The 17,549-nt window shown below is 37.6% G+C and overlaps 1 protein-coding gene across 3 annotated transcripts in view; it reads right to left on the minus strand.

The window, feature by feature from the left end:
* UBAC2 (UBA domain containing 2) overlaps positions 1–17,549 on the minus strand; it is a 211,404-nt gene that overhangs the window by 168,699 nt on the left and 25,156 nt on the right. For all 3 annotated transcript variants that reach the window (XM_004458418.4, XM_071208231.1, XM_071208230.1), the window contains exons 2-4: positions 6,051–6,178; positions 2,036–2,155; positions 1,393–1,502 (exon numbers count right to left, since the gene is read on the minus strand). In XM_004458418.4, coding sequence (XP_004458475.1) covers positions 1,393–1,502; positions 2,036–2,155; positions 6,051–6,178 — 358 coding nt within the window. The remainder of the gene's footprint in view (positions 1–1,392; positions 1,503–2,035; positions 2,156–6,050; positions 6,179–17,549) is intronic.

The raw sequence follows: 17,549 nt of genomic DNA on the forward strand, positions 1-17,549 counted from the left end.
GAAAGAACTCTCACTGGCAAACAGGATTCCAAAAAGAAATAAATGAATATTGAGGTGCCACTGTCATTCAACTCTAAAGAGAGTTAAAAAAAAAAAAAAAAAGTCTTCAGACAAGGAGACAATGTAAATAAGAATGAAGAAGAATGGGGGAACCAATGTGGCTCAGGGGTTTAGCACCAGCTTCCCCACATACAAGGTCCCAGGTTCAATTCCTGGCCCCGGTACCTCAAAAAAGAATGAAGAAGATGAGAAGAAATGTACTATTTATCTCTAAAATTTGTTCTAACTCTAACACACAACACATATATACCCTTTCATAACTCAGGAGATCTTATACAGAACCAAAAAGAATTGGCCTGGATGAGAAATGTTTGGGAAAAACTGACACTATTTCTTTTCTGAATCAACAGAGACTCATTCAATATGACTGAACTATTTCCCACAGTAGCAGAATAATCAATATAAATTTCTCACTCTAATTACAATTACAACTTGTGGAACTCAAATAAAATTGCATGATAATTATGACACAAGCTTTATCAGTCTCCATTCAAGCATAATTCAGAATCATACCTCAGTGTCAATACTCACACCTTATTTTTAAAATAAGGATCAATGTGAATTAAATTGAGATGCATACAATTGCCCAATAATTCTTAAAAACTACCTTTAAAATGATAACAAGGCTAAAGTTAGTACACATAACACAATATCCACTGTCTATATTTCATACTATCTCATCTCCCAAATATAGTCTTAATACTAAATAGAGAAATGATTTAAGGTAATTTAAATGTGCTATCAACTCGGATCCTAGACACTAGTTATCTTATATACTAATACACTGTATTCTTTAAAAAGAAGATCAACACAATAAGAAAACATATGCAGCTTGGATGAGTTTGGACATTGCAGTTAGGCTACAAACTTGTATCTATATATTGACTTCTGTTTATCTTTGGTGGCAGTACAGAAGCAATATCAATTTTTTAAAAAGAAGATCATTCTACAGAAGCTTAACTTCAGACAAATTTATTACATTTCCTAATCTAATCCAATAATATTTTGTATTTTTGTATGTAATTAGGTCACAAAATTACAAAGACAAATGTTCACTATAAAAACATAAAATTAATTCTACCTTCAGGACCAGAATAGGAAATCCATTAAAATTTCTCTAAAATATGAGGTTTCAAAGCCAGAAAAAGAAAAGCTGAGGTAAAATTAATTTTGTTTCAGGAACATAAAGAAAATGTAAGCATGGATGGATATTTGTACATATAAATTCAATTTTATTACATCTGTAAGTGTAAAATCTTCTTTTATTGACAGGTAATAATGGTTTGAGATTTAAATATCTCTAAATTAAGCCAATCTTTAGGAGCTACTTACAATCCAGAAGGCAAATTACTGGCTGCAGTGATACCAAATGAATACTGCATAGCTTCAACGAGGATAAAGTCAAACAAGGCTGACAAAACCCAGGAACCCAGCAAAAATGACTAAAAAATAAAACAGGAAGAATACAATAGAGGTAAGACTCCTAACAATAAACTATTAGTTAGAACCAGCTCAGGTATACATACATATTTTTTTTTCAGGTACACATTTTTTCAAAAGTTGTTTGGTTTTTATTAGAACACTTTTCAAAATGGAGGAGGAAAACTATATTGTTAAAATGCACTAAGCTCCATAACTTCTATGTTGAAGAAAAGATATTTATAGCACCATTTATTTTTAACACATAACACACAAATCATCAAGCAAACTAAGTGATTAGAAATTTATTTATTTTTAAGAATTGTATTACCCGCTCACACCCAATAATAGCTATTATTATTATACTATGTTAACAGTTTAAATTTAAAATTTTTCTTTTATTAACATCCATGCTCTAAATCACACATAGGATCAGATAATCATAAATAATAACACCAAGTTTAACAAAATAAACATATTTAAGAATGAGAAAAAAGACAAACCATAATTTTTTCCTACAATCTAAGTAGCAAAGGCAAAATACATAAAAACTTACTGCAAATTTTCTGCTGCCATATCTTCTTTCGAATATCCTAAAATTATAAATAAGAAGACTACTGCAGAAAGTATCTTTCAAATCTAGGCAAATTATTCTTCCACACATCAACCTCCAAATCTGGATGGGGATTAAAAAAAAGAACAACAAATAAAAGTAATAATTGTTCAGGTTTCTTCCTTAACAAATTTATTGTGCTTACTTTATACTGTTTGTTTTTAATATTCTAATTATAAGCAAAATATTAATGCACACACAAAGGGTAAACAACATATGTGTTTTCCTAAGAAATGAACTCAATGCACCAACACTAAAAATTCCCTCCTACTAAGGCACAATAACTATTTTTAAAATGTTTTGCATATTACAGTAAAAAAATGTATTCTCAAAAAGACAACATAAAACTTCCTGTAAAAAAAAATTAGGACTGTGTTTATTCTAAGATTTGAAAAATTATATACATGAGGGGGAATAAAAGGCTAAGAGATGTTCATTTTTATGCTATTAAATAACTGAAAAACAATTTAGCTATAAACTTTAAAATATACATTTTTGTATTTGTTTTTTTTAGTGTTTTTTTTTTTTTAAGATTTATTTTATTTATTTATTTCTCTCCCCTCTCCGCCCCCCACCCAGGTTGTCTGTTCTCTGTGTGTATTTGTTGCGGCTTGTTTCTTTGTCCGCTTCTGTTGTTGTCAGCGGCACTGGAATCTGTGTTTCTTTTTGTTGCATCATCTTGTTGTATCAGCTCTCCTTGTGTGCAGCACCATTCCTGGGCAGGCTGCACTTTCTTTCGTGCTGGGTGGCTCTCCTTACGGGAAGCACTTCTTGCGTGTGAGGCTCCCCTATGCAGGGACACCCCTGCGTGGCACGGCACTCCTTAGGCGCATCAGCACTGCACGTGGGCCAGCTGCACACGGGTCAAGGAGGCCCGGGGTTTGAACCTTGGACCTCCCATGTGGTAGACGAATGCCCTAACTACTGGGCCAAGTCCGCCGCCTGTGTTTAAGTTTTAATGATCAATCTACTTCAGAGCAACTATGTACTGGGCAATTTATGGCAACTGTCGATGAATACTGCTAAGTTTGAAAATTTAAAATAATTTAACTTTTAGTTTATTTAACTACTGGTTGGGTGAAAAACATATAAGGATGTATACAAAAAAAACAAAGAGCTACTAAAGACCTATTTTTGAGTCTTCTTAAATATTTCCAAATTTCTTAAAATAATCCCAATAATATCTCCAAATGCTGATCTTATTTTCCCTTCACAGTTACTTTATGAAATATAGGTCTAGCAAATAATAACAATAGATAGATAGAGATGAATTGCCAGATGGGCAAATAAATTAAAGATACGGCAAATGTGGCAAAATGATGAAATTGGTATCTGGGGTGGGGGTTGGGGGGAGTGGTATGTCAGAGTTCTCTGTGTGGGTTTTGTATTATATTTGCAACTGTCCTATGTGTTTGAAATAATTTCAAAATAAAGTTTAAAGAAAAAAATATTAACCCTATCTTAAGGAAAAAGAGGCACAAAGAAAGTATTTTATTTGTCTAAAGTCATACAAGCTAAATGCTCTTGCCAACAGAAATAATAAGAATATAAATGAGGAAACTGATTATGCCAATTATCAGGACAATTCACTCCAAGCAAGATACCAGTAAGTGTCTTTATCATCAGTGTATTTTAAAATAGGAGGGCACTGGACTAGTTCAGAGATGGCCACTAGATTTCATATCCCTTTCTGACCTGTCTGATTTGGGAGTGGTTATCTGCAAAACTGTGTTAAGCTCATCATCAGGGCCAGTGAGAAATAGAAGCATGATTAGTTAGCAATGACTGTCAAGGGCACACATGTGTCATGCAGCTGCCATCTGCAAACTAAATCATCTCTTTTCTCCCTCAGAAATTCTGTGATTCTAAACAGATTGAAACTTTAGACCTGCATATACTACAATAAGCATGACACATAAGAGTACTTTTTAAACTATCCAGTACTTTACAAATGTGAGATGATGAAAGTCATCATCTTTGCAGAACAGTAGATTCAGAAATAATGAAATAGTCTAATGAAAGTACTCTAATCGAAACTCAGTCCCAAGAGTCACTCAGAACATCTGGGGGATTAAGGAAAGGAAAACTTTAAGATTACTAAAATATAACAAATTGGTTTACAGAACCCCATTGTTTAGTTTTTTTTTTGCAGTTAATGACAAAACTGGTATAGTTCAATTAACTTATCTTTTGTAACTATGCTCGGGCCACAAAAACTTGAAATCTGGAATAAAAATAAAACCACTGCATATTGTTATGAAGGTGATTACTCCCTATAGAAAATTTTCACTGGCTTGCACTCAGCATTTCATCCTAAAGAAAACTAAAGGTTGTATCTCTGCCTTCACTGCCAAAATCTTGAAGATTCAGAAACTTACCAAATAAAGCTCTTCCTCAACTGTCCTCTTTACCCATCCTACCTAACGTTTATTATTCTCAAACCATGGCTCCTATACAGTACTTCTAAGGGTCTAAAGTTCATATTGCTTCCCAAAATAAAACGCCCTTCTCTCTTTACTCTTCACTGCTGCTAGTTAATAGACATCCTTTCTTTCCAGCCAAATTGAAAATTTATACCCCCAGGTTCTCCAGGGCTACCCCACCCTATGCAGGTCTCCACTTCTGTTATCATCCCTCAAGGAGGATACACTTGTATACCTGTGCCCTACAGTATCACGCTCTTATCATGTATGTGTATGTTGAGGCGTCCCAAGGCAGAATTTAGGTTTCTTATATCTGTCGCAGCAGCTCTCATAAGTAGCACACACTGAAAGCCTCTTGGGAGGTTCCAGCAGGAGAGTGAGGCTATTCACATTCCTGGACAGAAGAGTTGTCTCCCTCCATTTAGGAAGGTCACCCTCGTTGACCAGCAAACTGCCTTTAAAGCACAGATGTCCACAGAGTGGGGCAGTTAGAAGGAACCACATGCTAACATTCAGAAAATATTTCAGAAATCAGGAAGGTACCAGAGGGTCCTTATATTCCCTTATGGCAGTGGTTCTCAAGGCTAGCCATACACTAGAATGCCCCTGGGGAGCTTTCTAAAAAGGACATCAATGCCCAGGCCCCACCACCAGATTCTCTGATTCAATTTGCCTAGTGTGAGGACCTGGCATCAATTTTTTTTTTTAAGTTTTTAAGTTTTCCCAGGTGATTCTTGTGGGTAGACAGGGCTGAGAGCCACTGCAATATAGCATCTAAAATAATACAGAAGCTATAATGCATTTTTTCAGAAAGCATGAGTATGGATAAATAACTGACAGAACTTCACAGGCACTTGGTGAAGCCAATTTGAGCAATGTTTTAATTATACCTCTATAAAGAAAAGGTATCAGAGTTCAAAAAATTACTATGTTTAAAATGGTTAATCAAATATTTAGCAAAGGAAGGGTGACAGGTTATACACTATAATTTGCCCTAATATTCCAACTCACAGATAAGAACCCTAGCAGCAGCATTTTCAATGAGAACAGACTAAAATCTTGAAAGCCATAGTTCTGCTCTTCCCAGCATCAAAAACTCAAGAAGTTCTTACTTGATTTAACCACACTATGAACAAAATCACTAATTTATAATCCGTTAGCACTGAAAACTTATATCAAATATTGAAACCAAGACTTGTTTTTGAAAATGTTAAGTATGCAAAATGATCCTAAAAACAGATTTAACGTTTTTTAAATTCCATTCAAATTTATAAATTGCATTTTCATGAATAAAAAGCAAAGCTGAAAAGATGTGTCCAGTAAAAGGAAATCCTGCAATTACTTCATTATGCTTTGCTGAAATATCAGTAAGCAGAAGTAGAAAATTTACTTGTTAATGGAATAGTAACAATAAATATTATTTCTTGCAAATTTAGGGACTTTATGGAGTGACTAATAATAGCAGAAGGAAAAGGCAAATCAAGGGGGAAAAAATGTCCTTTTTCCTCCCAAGAGGGTGATGAATCAGAGCTCACCTGGAAGTCACTCTTGACTGCTTGGAGGTCATATTCGAAGAACTTCTGACAGTGTGGCAGGAGAAGAGTCAGTAAAAGGGAAAGGGCACTGGGGACCAGTAAAAGACTCTTGGACAGAGGTGCCTTGTCTGGAGGGAAAAGAAAACCACTATCAGTATGCCTGTTCCTAAGATTTAGAAAGCCACAAGGGTGGAAAGCAAGAGAATACATTTCTTTTGAATTAAACTGAAATCAAAGTCGGGGAACTCTGAAATTTAGCTCTTATTAACATTTTAAACACATCTACCTATAGAGGTAAACAATCAATGGACACTGGGAAACAACTGGAATTCAGTGGCTGGTGCGTCATTGTCTAAGGGCCTGAAGCCAGAATACAGCCACATATTATGTCTTTCAGAAAATGGTCACCAAAGTGTAAAATAGACAGAGGTATGCATTTTCTATCAAATCGATGTCTATCAAATGTGGATGAACAAATTTACTTTTAAAAAAACAAAGTGTTAATATTGTTGAATGGGCCCACTGAGATTTTCCACCATGAGTATAATCAGGGTTCAAGGCACTTTTCATGAGAACCTTGTACAGCTTCTACGACTTGGACTAAAGCAGTGGCTCTCCTCTTGGCCCTCATTCTAATCTTTTATAGGTGAGTATGATATAAATATACAATGAAGGGTATCTGGAATATTTTAGAAACATCATAAATTCCTCTCTTCCCTCTGATATAAAAGAAAAAGAAATAAATTATGTTCAAGTTCTTCACCTTTTTTTCTCTCACAGAAATGTCAGCATTTCCCTCCTCAGAAACATCTCCTCCTAGTATATCATTTAATTTAAATGTACACTCTTGTGAGATACTACTCTCCTTCCCGGTCTTCCACCTTTTCATGCCTTCTTTTCATGCCTTCTTTCCCCCAGACACTGAAAGCAGGCACCTGAAGCTACTCCCTGAGCTAATTCATTAGGAGAGAGGCTGTGAGGATGGAAAGGGATTGGGAGTCTGGAAGACCTGAGTTTGAACCTTCCCTTTGATGCTGTTGCTTGTCTTTTGGACACATTACCTGATCTCTCTGAGCAACAGTCACCTTATTTGAGAATAACAAATTCACAAGCTATTATGAGAATCAAGGAAGATAATGCATGTAGAAGTGGCTGCTCAAAAATAAAGTAATTCTAAATCTATAGCAACAATTGAAATAACACTTTCCTTGAAAATAATTGTTTTATATAAATATCCCTGTAATGCTCATAGTGTCAAAACAATGGTAATTAGAATCCAAATGTACAAGCAAATCTGGTTTCCAGAAACGGATGGAACACTTAAGCTTAATCTTAATCTAAAAGCTAAACCACTGCCTCCCTTTGTCTTTCATTATTTCATCCCATCTTTTTATTGTGAAAAATTTTAAGCTTAGAGAAAAACATGGTTTTAACTTCTCTTGATGATCCTTGCCTGAATCAAAAATTATATTGGTGATTACAAAGTGATTTTTCTAATCCTATCATTACTTCCATATTTATTAACTGGCATTCTTCATATAAGTTTTTTTTTTTCTTTCCCTTTTATTTGGGTATCTCTATATACTCATGGAATTTTACATATCCAATGTGTTACAAATAGTAACATTCACTTGTTTTAACATTCAAACCGTCCTTTAACCTGCTCCTGTGACTTTTCAGCACTGCCTCCTCTATCTCCCCACCACAGCCACCACAACCCACTGGTCTTTGAGAACTTCCTTGCTCTCTAGCTCAGATATCCCCGGATTACCTTGTAATTTCCTTGTTCTCGACCTAGAATTTCTCCAAGTAGCCCTAATTCCTTATATTAGGGAATGATATTTAGAAACACCGAATCTAGGCACTAGAAACATTTAAAAGCTATTTGAGTGTCACTGCTTCTAGTTCTTTCAGTAGTCAAATCTAGAAAACATGTTTTTTTAAATTATCATTCATAATGAATTTCCAATACAAATTTACCAATACAGGGCTTTTTCTTAAACTCCTTGATTTTATTTTTGTCTCTTTTCTCTTAAACATTTACTTGTTTCTCCTAGAATACATATACATAACAAATTTTAATACTACAATCTCAATTATGATTACAATAAACAAGTCTCTTACTAAGCTTTAAGATTTCTTGCAGTTTGTTGTTGTTTTTAGAATATACCCACTAAGGATAGAAAGAGTTCCATGTTCAAAAGCTACTTGAAACCTTTTCTTTGTAGTTATGATATGGAGATTTGTTTGTTTCTGATTTATACTCAACGTGAAAACATAATTTAATTTTTTAATATGTAAAATATTTACATTGTTCAAAAACCAAAACCATGGGAAAAAAGGCTTACTTTCATTTCTATCCCCTATCCCTACTACACCATTCCCCCTTACAACATTTCCCTACCCCATAAATATACAATTCCATTAGATTCTAGTTTATCTGCCCAATTTTCTTTTTTAACAAATAAGCAAACTATAAACACATTTACATATATAAATACCTATGAATGTATAATACAACAATATATAGACAGACACTTCTCATTTTGGTTGGTTCTGATATGCACATATCTCACCAGTCTCCCAGCAACATGGTTCAAATTTCAGTTACTACAGTCTATCAAATGTGAATAGCTGTATAAAGTACAAACTTGACTACAAGCTTTTCAGTCCATAAATCACTACTCAGATAACATAGGGACACTCTTACGGGTGACTAATTACTTCAATTCTTTCAAAGTCCATTTGCAATTGGTCACTGCACAATTGTAATTCAGTCCACATATGGACAGCAAAGCATGAGCTTTGTTGCCGTCTTGTCTCCCAGTGATGTACCCAAATGACAGTTTACAAAAATGGATCATCAAATGAGGGAAGTGGCCAATAAAGACAAGTGTACCAAAGGAAAAAAAGTAATAAGGTTGGAAGTGAAATTTGAATCGAATATAATGGAACTTGGAGAAGAAACAGTGGACCGTGGGAATGCTGACACTTGAGATTCTAGATATGCAGGCAGAGGAATGTAGTGAAGATGAACTTATCAACATAAATGAAAGTGGTTATGATGAAAAGGATAAAGATATCCTAGAGGAAGTGAAACTGGCAAAATTTTTCACATGAAAGAAAGTCTCAAAGATATTTTATAAATTCAAAGTTCAAGGGTAAAATGATGGATGCTGATTCAAACTTAGAAAGGACCATGGCATCATGTTCACCAAGACACAGATGCTTGCTCCACATATACGCTGTATGGTAAGAAGGCAAGCACAGTTCATACTACCTTTGATAAGTTTTTTTTAAAAGATTTATTTATTTATTTAATCCCCCCCCTCCCCCAGTTGTCTGTTCTATGTGTCTATTTGCTATGTCTTGTTTCTTTGTCCGCTTCTGTTGTCATCAGCGGCACGGGAAGTGTGGGTGGCGTCATTCCTGGGCAGGCTGAACTTTTCTTTCGGGCTGGGCGGCTCTCCTTACGGGTGCACTCCTTGCGCGTGGGGCTCCCCTACGCAGGGGACACCGCTGCGTGGCAGGGCACTCCTTGCACGCATCAGCACTGCGCATGGGCCAGCTCCACACAGGTCAAGGAGGCCCGGGGTTTGAACCGCGGACCTCCCATGTGGTAGACGGACACCCTAACACTGGGCCAAGTCCGTTTCCCTGATAAGTTTTATACAAAGAAGAAAAACACTTTAATTTTCAAGGACTCTAATGCTTTAATAAATCATAAAGTACTATTAGTTTTACAATTTTTCATCTCCCTAAACATTTTTAAGTATACATTTATGAGTGGTTTTTTTTTTTATGTATTAACAAAATACTACTTAAAATTTTTTTGAAGGTCACAGAGCAATCGTAATTTTCCCCACTGAATACTAATATCATTTTGCATGGTTTCAGCTTTCATGGTGATCCTGCACTACTGTGCAAAAGCACAAAATAGCTCTGCATGTGTATGTGTGTTTGTGTTGTGTGTATTTAATCCTGTAACTTCTCCATCCACAAGAAAATTATAACTCATTAGCCTGGGTCTGAGACCTCCACCTTCGGGCCTACCTGCCTCTCTAACATTACCTCCCTTTGCTCTGTTGCATTAATCTTTTACTGCAATCAAACTGCTCAACTCACTACCTCCTGAACACATTTTTTCCATTTCATGCTTTCAAAAAAGTTTTTCCCAGGATAAACCCCACCCCACCCTCAAACATCAATTCTGTTCAAGTACATATACTTCTGAGCCTAAATCTTATGCACTCATCAAATTAAACTCAATTTCCACTTTCTTCCATCAACCTTAGTAAAGCATTTTAGCTCAAAGGGTTCCCTCCACCCCAACTCTGCACCCTTGTTTCCATACATTACTAGTCAAGGGTTTGCATATATTTTGCCTTTCCAACTACATTAAAGATTCCTGAAGAGTAGGCCACATGCCTTACACTTCTCTATACCTGCCTAAAGCCTAGCACAGCCCCTTGCACATATGAAATGTTCTGATAATCAATAAGTAAGACCAAAGAAAAGTATCGCCAATGGAAACAATCTCAGATTGTATAAGATTCACATTAATCTTAAAATAGCAAGCAGCCTGCATTGGGCATTGACAGGAGGGACCCTCTCCCTAGAAAGGATTTTCCAGAAGACAAAAACAATTGACCTGCAGGGGCTTTCTGAGAACTGGAACAATAGAATGTACCCTACAGAACTACAGATGAGCAAAACAGGTGATAAAGCAGTTTCTATCCAAGAGAGATAATTTATCAGATTGGACATATCATATTAACCAATGTATCTCACTCACCACTTTATAAGACACTCCCCTATGTAAAATAGAAACTTAAGGTCTGCCAGGTAGAATATACCCTCACTTAGGAAGGTGGTGAGATCTTAAATTTGTGAAAAGTTTTTCTTTTAACAATCTTATTTATAAGAAATTCCCCTGGTTAATTTACCAGTTGGTAATGTGGTTATTACACTTGTTCAAGAATACAGAAACAGGCAAGCGGATTTGGCCCAACAGATAGGGCATCTGCCTACCACGTGGGAGGTCCAAGGTTCAAACCCAGGGCCTCCTGACCCGTGAGATGAGCTGGCCCATGCACAGCGCTGATGTGCACAAGGAGTGCCATGCCACACAGGGGTGTCCCCCGCGTAGGGGAGACCCACGTGCAAAGAGTGCGCTCCATAAGGAGAGCCGCCCAGAGCAAAATAAAGTGCAGCCTGCCCAAGAATGGTGCTGCACGCATGGAGAGCCGATGCAGCAAGACAACGCAACAAAAAGAGACACAGATTTCGGGTGCCGCTGACAAGAATACAAGTGGACATGGAAGAACGCACAGCGAAAAGACACAGAGAGCAGACAACTGGGGGGGGGGGGGGGAGAATGGGGAAAGGGAGAGAAATAAATTAAAATTAAAATTAAAAAAAAAAAAGAATACAGAAACAGCCAAACAATCTCCTTTCTGATAAGGTCTTACAAACATCTAAATTAGAACCATGAATAAAGTGGCTGCACTCTATTTTCATGACTGAGAGATGCAATCAAAGGTCTATGGAATTTAAAAGCTAAGAGAGGTCTCCATATTCATAAGGGAGCATCCCATTTCTTAGTTACCTCAAAAGAAGTACAGGATAGCACTGTGGCTGTGAGCTTGACAACCTAAAGCTATCTTAAGCAATTTTAGCTTCAGTTTTCCTCACTTGTAAAACAGGGATATTAAGACCTACCACAAAAGTGTTATGAAAATAAGAAAAACTGCCAAATATTTTTTTTTCTTTTTAAGTACTGGGGCCAGGGATTGAACCTGGGACCTCGTAAGTGGGAAGCTGGCACTCAACCACTGAGCCACATTGGCTCCTCTGGGCTGGTTCTTTCACTTATCTGTTTGTTATTTGTTGTTTTGTTTTTAGGAGGCCCTGGGAACCAAACCTGGGACCTCCCTTGTGGTAAATGATGTACAAAAGGTGCTTGAGAAGTGGATGTGGCTCAAACGAGTGAGCTCCCACCTACCACATGGGAGCTCCCAGATTCAGTTCCCAGTGCCTCCTAAAGAAGACGAGCAAGAAAGCAAGCTGATGTGATGGGCTGGCGTGGTGAGCTGATGCAACAACATAATGCAACAAAGAGACACAAGGAGGAAAACACAATGAGAGACACAACAAAGCAGGGAGAGGAGGTGGCTCAAGCAATTAGGTACCTCCCTCCCACATGGGAGGTTCCAGGTTCAATTCTGATGCCTCCAAAAAGACGACAAGCACACAACAGACACAGCAAGTACAAACAACAATGTGTGTGTGTGTGTGGGGGAATAAATACCTAATAAATCTTTAAAAAAAAAAAGGAGGTGCTAAACAGTTACTGAATTAATAATTGATCCTATTTATAAAACCATCTTAATTCTGTACAGGATTAAACAAACCCCTGAAAATACAGATATGGAAGTCTTCCTCTTAAGAGGAGCAAAAATCACACCCCAAAAAAACCTACATAGAATGCAACAAGATAATATATAAATGTCCAAAATCAGAGGAAAACTATACAGTATTACTATGGACAAAATGACTTTCTGATGGACTTAAGATTTGTGCATTTCACTATATGAACATTTTACCTCAAAAAAAAAAAAAAAGAACTTTAAATATTAAATTAATGATATGCATGCTTAAGTGTTTAGGGATGAAGCGACTACAACTTATTTTGAAATGCATCAAAAAAGTACGATCGGGGAAACAGACTTTGGCCCAGTGGTTAGGGCGTCCGTCTACTACATGGGAGGCCCGCGGTTCAAGCCCCGGGCCTCCTTGACCTGCGTGGAGCTGGCCCATGCGCAGTGCTGATGTGCGCAAGGAGTGCCGTGCTACACAGGGGTGTCCCCCGCGTAGGGAGCCCCACGCGCAAGGAGTGCACCCATAGGGAGAGCCGCCCAGCGTGAAGGAGGGAGCAGCCTGCCAAGGAATGGCGCCGCCCACACTTCCCGTGCCGCTGACGACAACAGAAGCGGACAAAGAAACAAGACGCAGCAAAAAGACACAGAAAACAGACAACCGGTAGAGGGGAGAGGAATTAAATAAATAAAAATAAATCTTAAAAAAAAAAAAAGTACGATCGATTGATGAAATGGATAGAGGGATGGATAGATGGATATATATTTGATAAAATATAGTAAAATGTTAATTGTAGAATCTAGGTGGTAGATATACGGGATGGGTGTTCCCTGTACAATTCTTTAAATTTTTCAGCATGTTTGAAAAGTTTCATAATAAACACTGGGAGGGAGCAGTCAATCATAGAATTTGAAATATATAAGAGAGAAAGAACATTAAGAATCAACTAGTGGTGTCTCTGTGTGATGGAGCTGGACTCAGATGTGATCTCTTTTCACAAGCCTTCCCTATTACTTTACTGGAATTGTAGTTGATGCTGGGGTTTAATATACATCTACGGGATCTGAATCCCTGGACTGACAATACGATAGCTAGGCCCTGAGCCTCAACAGACTTCAGCTCCTACACTCAGGTTTATTGGACTTACCCCACTCAGCTAACATGGAGTTGAAGAATGTCAACCACCACACCATGGAGCCAAGAGTGCCTACAACTGAAAGCAGGAGGATTGCATCCAGTATCCATGTGGAATCTAAACCCCTCTTGACATAGATGTGGAATGGACACAACCAAGCCAAGGTCCACAGGAAGGAGGAATACAGTAAGGATTAGAGTGGACTTACTGATATTCTATTCATGAACTACTGTGGTTAGTAATAGAGAAAATGTGGCATTGGTGTGGATAAAGTGGCCATGGTGGATGCTGGGTGCAGGGAATGGGAGGAAGAAATGAGATGTGGAAGCATTTTCGGGACTTGGAGTTGTCCTGGGTGGTGCTGCAGGGACAGTTACCGGACATTGTAGATCCTCCCATGGCCCACTGGATGGAACGTGGGAGAGTATGGGCTATGATGTGGACCACTGACCATGAGATGCAGCAATGCCCAGAGATGTACTCACCAAATGCAATGGATGTGTCATGATGATGGGGGAGAGTGTTGCTGTGGGGGATGTGGTGGGGTGGGGGTAGTGGGGGTGAATGGGGACCTCATATTTTTTGAATGTAATATTTTTTTAAAAATGAAAAGAAAATAAATAAAATAAAAAAATAAATAAAAGGCTAAAAAAAAAAAGAATCAACTAGTACTAGTTTCTTTATCAAAAAAAATGAAAAAAAAAACTAAAAAGAGGGAGGGAGACCTCTAGGTTAAAAGACACTTAAGATTTATATTGCCAAATGCAATAGAGGCACCTTGTTTGCAAAAACAAACTGCTGAAAACAATTTAGGAGACAACCAGCAAAATTTGAACAATAACCCAGTTATTTTATTATTATTTTTAATGCGCTACTGTTAATTTTTTAGATACAAAAATGATATGGTAGGTGTTTTGTTTTTTTAAGGAGTCTTAATTTTAAAAAGATACAAACTCAGGTATTCTGAAATGCCATGATGTCTTGGATCTGTTTCAAAATAACCCAAAGAAAGATGGACTAGGTAACAGTGTGGATGAAACAGGATGGTTATGACCTGAAAATTGTTGAAGATGGGTCATTGGTACATGAGGAACCATTGTAATTCTTCCTGTACTTTTATGTTTGAAATTTTCCATAATAAAACAAACTTTAAAAAATCATCTAGTCTAAGATGAAGGAAAACAAAGACACAACAAATATGGAGAAATGTCTAAAACCACAGTTACCAACAGAGGGAGTAAATTACAGAGCCAGGAAAGAACACGGGCCCACAACTCCCAATCCAGTGCTCTTCAGTCACACATAAGAACCCCACAACCAGCTAAAGGCTCTGTGAGATTATCAGACATAAGATTCTCACCCAGAACCACAATTTCAAGGGATGATGGTGGATAGTCTGTTAGATACATGTTGCTCAGTATACACTGAGGCATGTTCTCATTCACTCAGCACATACTGAGAACCTAGGCTCTATCATAGGTACGAAGGACCCATCCTTGCTCTAGAAGAGCTCAGATCCAGTGGGAGACCCTTCCAAAAGCAGGTCATTACAATATAAAGTATTGAGAGCTGTAACAGAGACAGGACAAATGCTGTAGGAGTAACTGGGAGTGCCTAGAAAGAAAACATCTATGGTCCTTACATAAGCAGAGTAGGCTAGAAGCAGGCTCCCTATCACAGGACAAGGCTAGGCTGGCTAAGACTCAGTCTCCCCTTGAGGATGGAAAAAAGAAAAACACAGCATACTGATGTCCTCAAGCAACCACATTCCTGGGGTATACTGAGATGGATCTCAAGTACCACAGAAAGAAATAAGATTTTAAGAGCATTAGCCACAGAGAACAGCTGAAAAAAACTTCAGAGCAGTAGAATAGGGGATATTCCCCTACCTCCTTTATACACAACCTATTAAGAATTACTGTCTTTGCATCCTGCTGATTACAGCTTGTCACAGTTAATGATACCCCAAGATCCAGAACCTTCCATGGATTCTAGAATGTTCTTGAGTAAAAAACAGTAATTACTGTTAGCATTATTTGGTTAGTCAATATTCCTCACATCAAATGTTGGAGACTATATCAAACACAGCAGGATCACAGAAAAGCAGGCGTAAAAAAACAGTTATTTCCCACTTGCAACGCCAGGTATTTTAGTTACTCCTGGGCAGCCAACAAACTTGAGTCTGAACCTACCCTACCTGTGAACACTGTGAGCCTCCCAGGCATTCTCTGAAAACTACAAACAAAATCCCAGTAAGAAAAGCAGGAATTGGAAATATATATTTTTAAGGATCTTATTGTATATATAAAGCAGATTATTTGAAGCAAGACTATGAATATTTTTGTTATAAGTTAAAACTACACATGCTTTCCAGAAATCAAAAGCAATAGCAGGTATATGTGCATTGATGCCTTGGAGGTGCTGCACCACTTGAATCTGAAAAGGATTAGACAGGGTCACACACATGGGGAAAAGGGAAATGGAAAAGCCCAGAAGGTATCCACCAGCTAATTTCCCCAAGCCACGCAGGCCACAGCCTCAGCTTAGCAGGCTCTCCTCAATGGTCTGGTTTCTGAAACAAGAATTAAGTGCAAATTCATACATAAACAAAATAGCCCCCAGCCATGGAGCAAATGAGCTCTCAGCCACCCAGAAATGCTTGTAAGGGAATGGACATTTTCTTCCAGGGTTGTATCCACGAGACCCATATTCACTTGACTGTTGAAAAGGGGTGGCCGATGCATTCCCACTGACATTCACACCATGATGCTTGGAAGAGGTAGGAGCCATAGCGAACCCAGAGGCCCATTCTGGAAGGTGCTAGGGAGGTCCAGGACCCCTGTGCAATATGGCAGGCTGGTATAACTGTAACCAGGGGGCAGGACCAGATTCAGGAATGTCTACTGTGTGACGTGGTAGGTCATTTCTGGTTCCCTTGGGGATGGGCCAACGTTGCGGCCGGGCTAGGGAGGAGGCATCCCCGTGGCTGAACCTCATGAGGTCACCAGAATAAGGGCTGCTAGCCAGGCTACCACTGGGGTTTCTTGTTAGGTGATGAAAATGTTCTCAGCTTGATTGTGGTAATGGTTGCATGGCTCTGTGAGTCTACTAAAAGCCATTCAATTGTGTATTTTAAGTGGATGAATAGTATGGTATGTGAATTATATCTCATAAAGCAGTTATAAAAAACTGTTCTAAGTAAAAGAATAGAAAAATAGCATGCTAATACTAGTGAAAAGTAAGACTTCAGAACAAGGAATATGACCAAGGATAAAGAGGAATATTACGTAATAATAAAGGGGTCAATTCACCAAGTAAACATAACAATCCTAAGTGTGTTAAACACCTAACAACACAGGTTCAAAATACATGAAACAAAAAAATGAAAGAACTGAAAGGAGAAACCAATAAACCCAAAAATATAGCTGGAGACTTCTGCAATCTTCTCTCAATAATTAAAAATACAAATAAGACAGAAAATCAGTAACAATACAAAAGACCTGAAAAACACTATCAGTCAATTTGACCTCATTGACATTTATAGAACACTCCACCCAACAGCAGTGAACTACAAATTCACCAAGATAGACCACATTTAGGGTTCAAATTTAAAGGAATTAAACCAGACAAATGGTCCCTGACCACAACAGGATTAAAATAGAAATAAACAGAAAGATAGATGGAAAATCCCCCAAATACTTGAAAATTAAATATATTTCTAAGTTAGACCTGGTCAAAAAGGAAGTCACAAGGGAAATTGGAATATATTAAGTAGAACGAAAAATGAGATGATAACCAAACAAAATTTATGGTATATAACTAAAGCAATAGAGGGAAATCTATAACATTAATTGCTTATAATCTTAGAGGGAGGAAAGGGCTCAAATAATGAAATAGGCTAAAAATTTTTTAAATAGGAAAAGAACAAATTAAATCCTAAGTAGGCACAAGAGAGAAATAATTAAGAGCAGAAATCAATAAAATAG

The sequence above is a fragment of the Dasypus novemcinctus genome, chromosome 15 (assembly GCF_030445035.2).
Source record: "Dasypus novemcinctus isolate mDasNov1 chromosome 15, mDasNov1.1.hap2, whole genome shotgun sequence".
Lineage (NCBI taxonomy): Eukaryota > Metazoa > Chordata > Mammalia > Cingulata > Dasypodidae > Dasypus > Dasypus novemcinctus.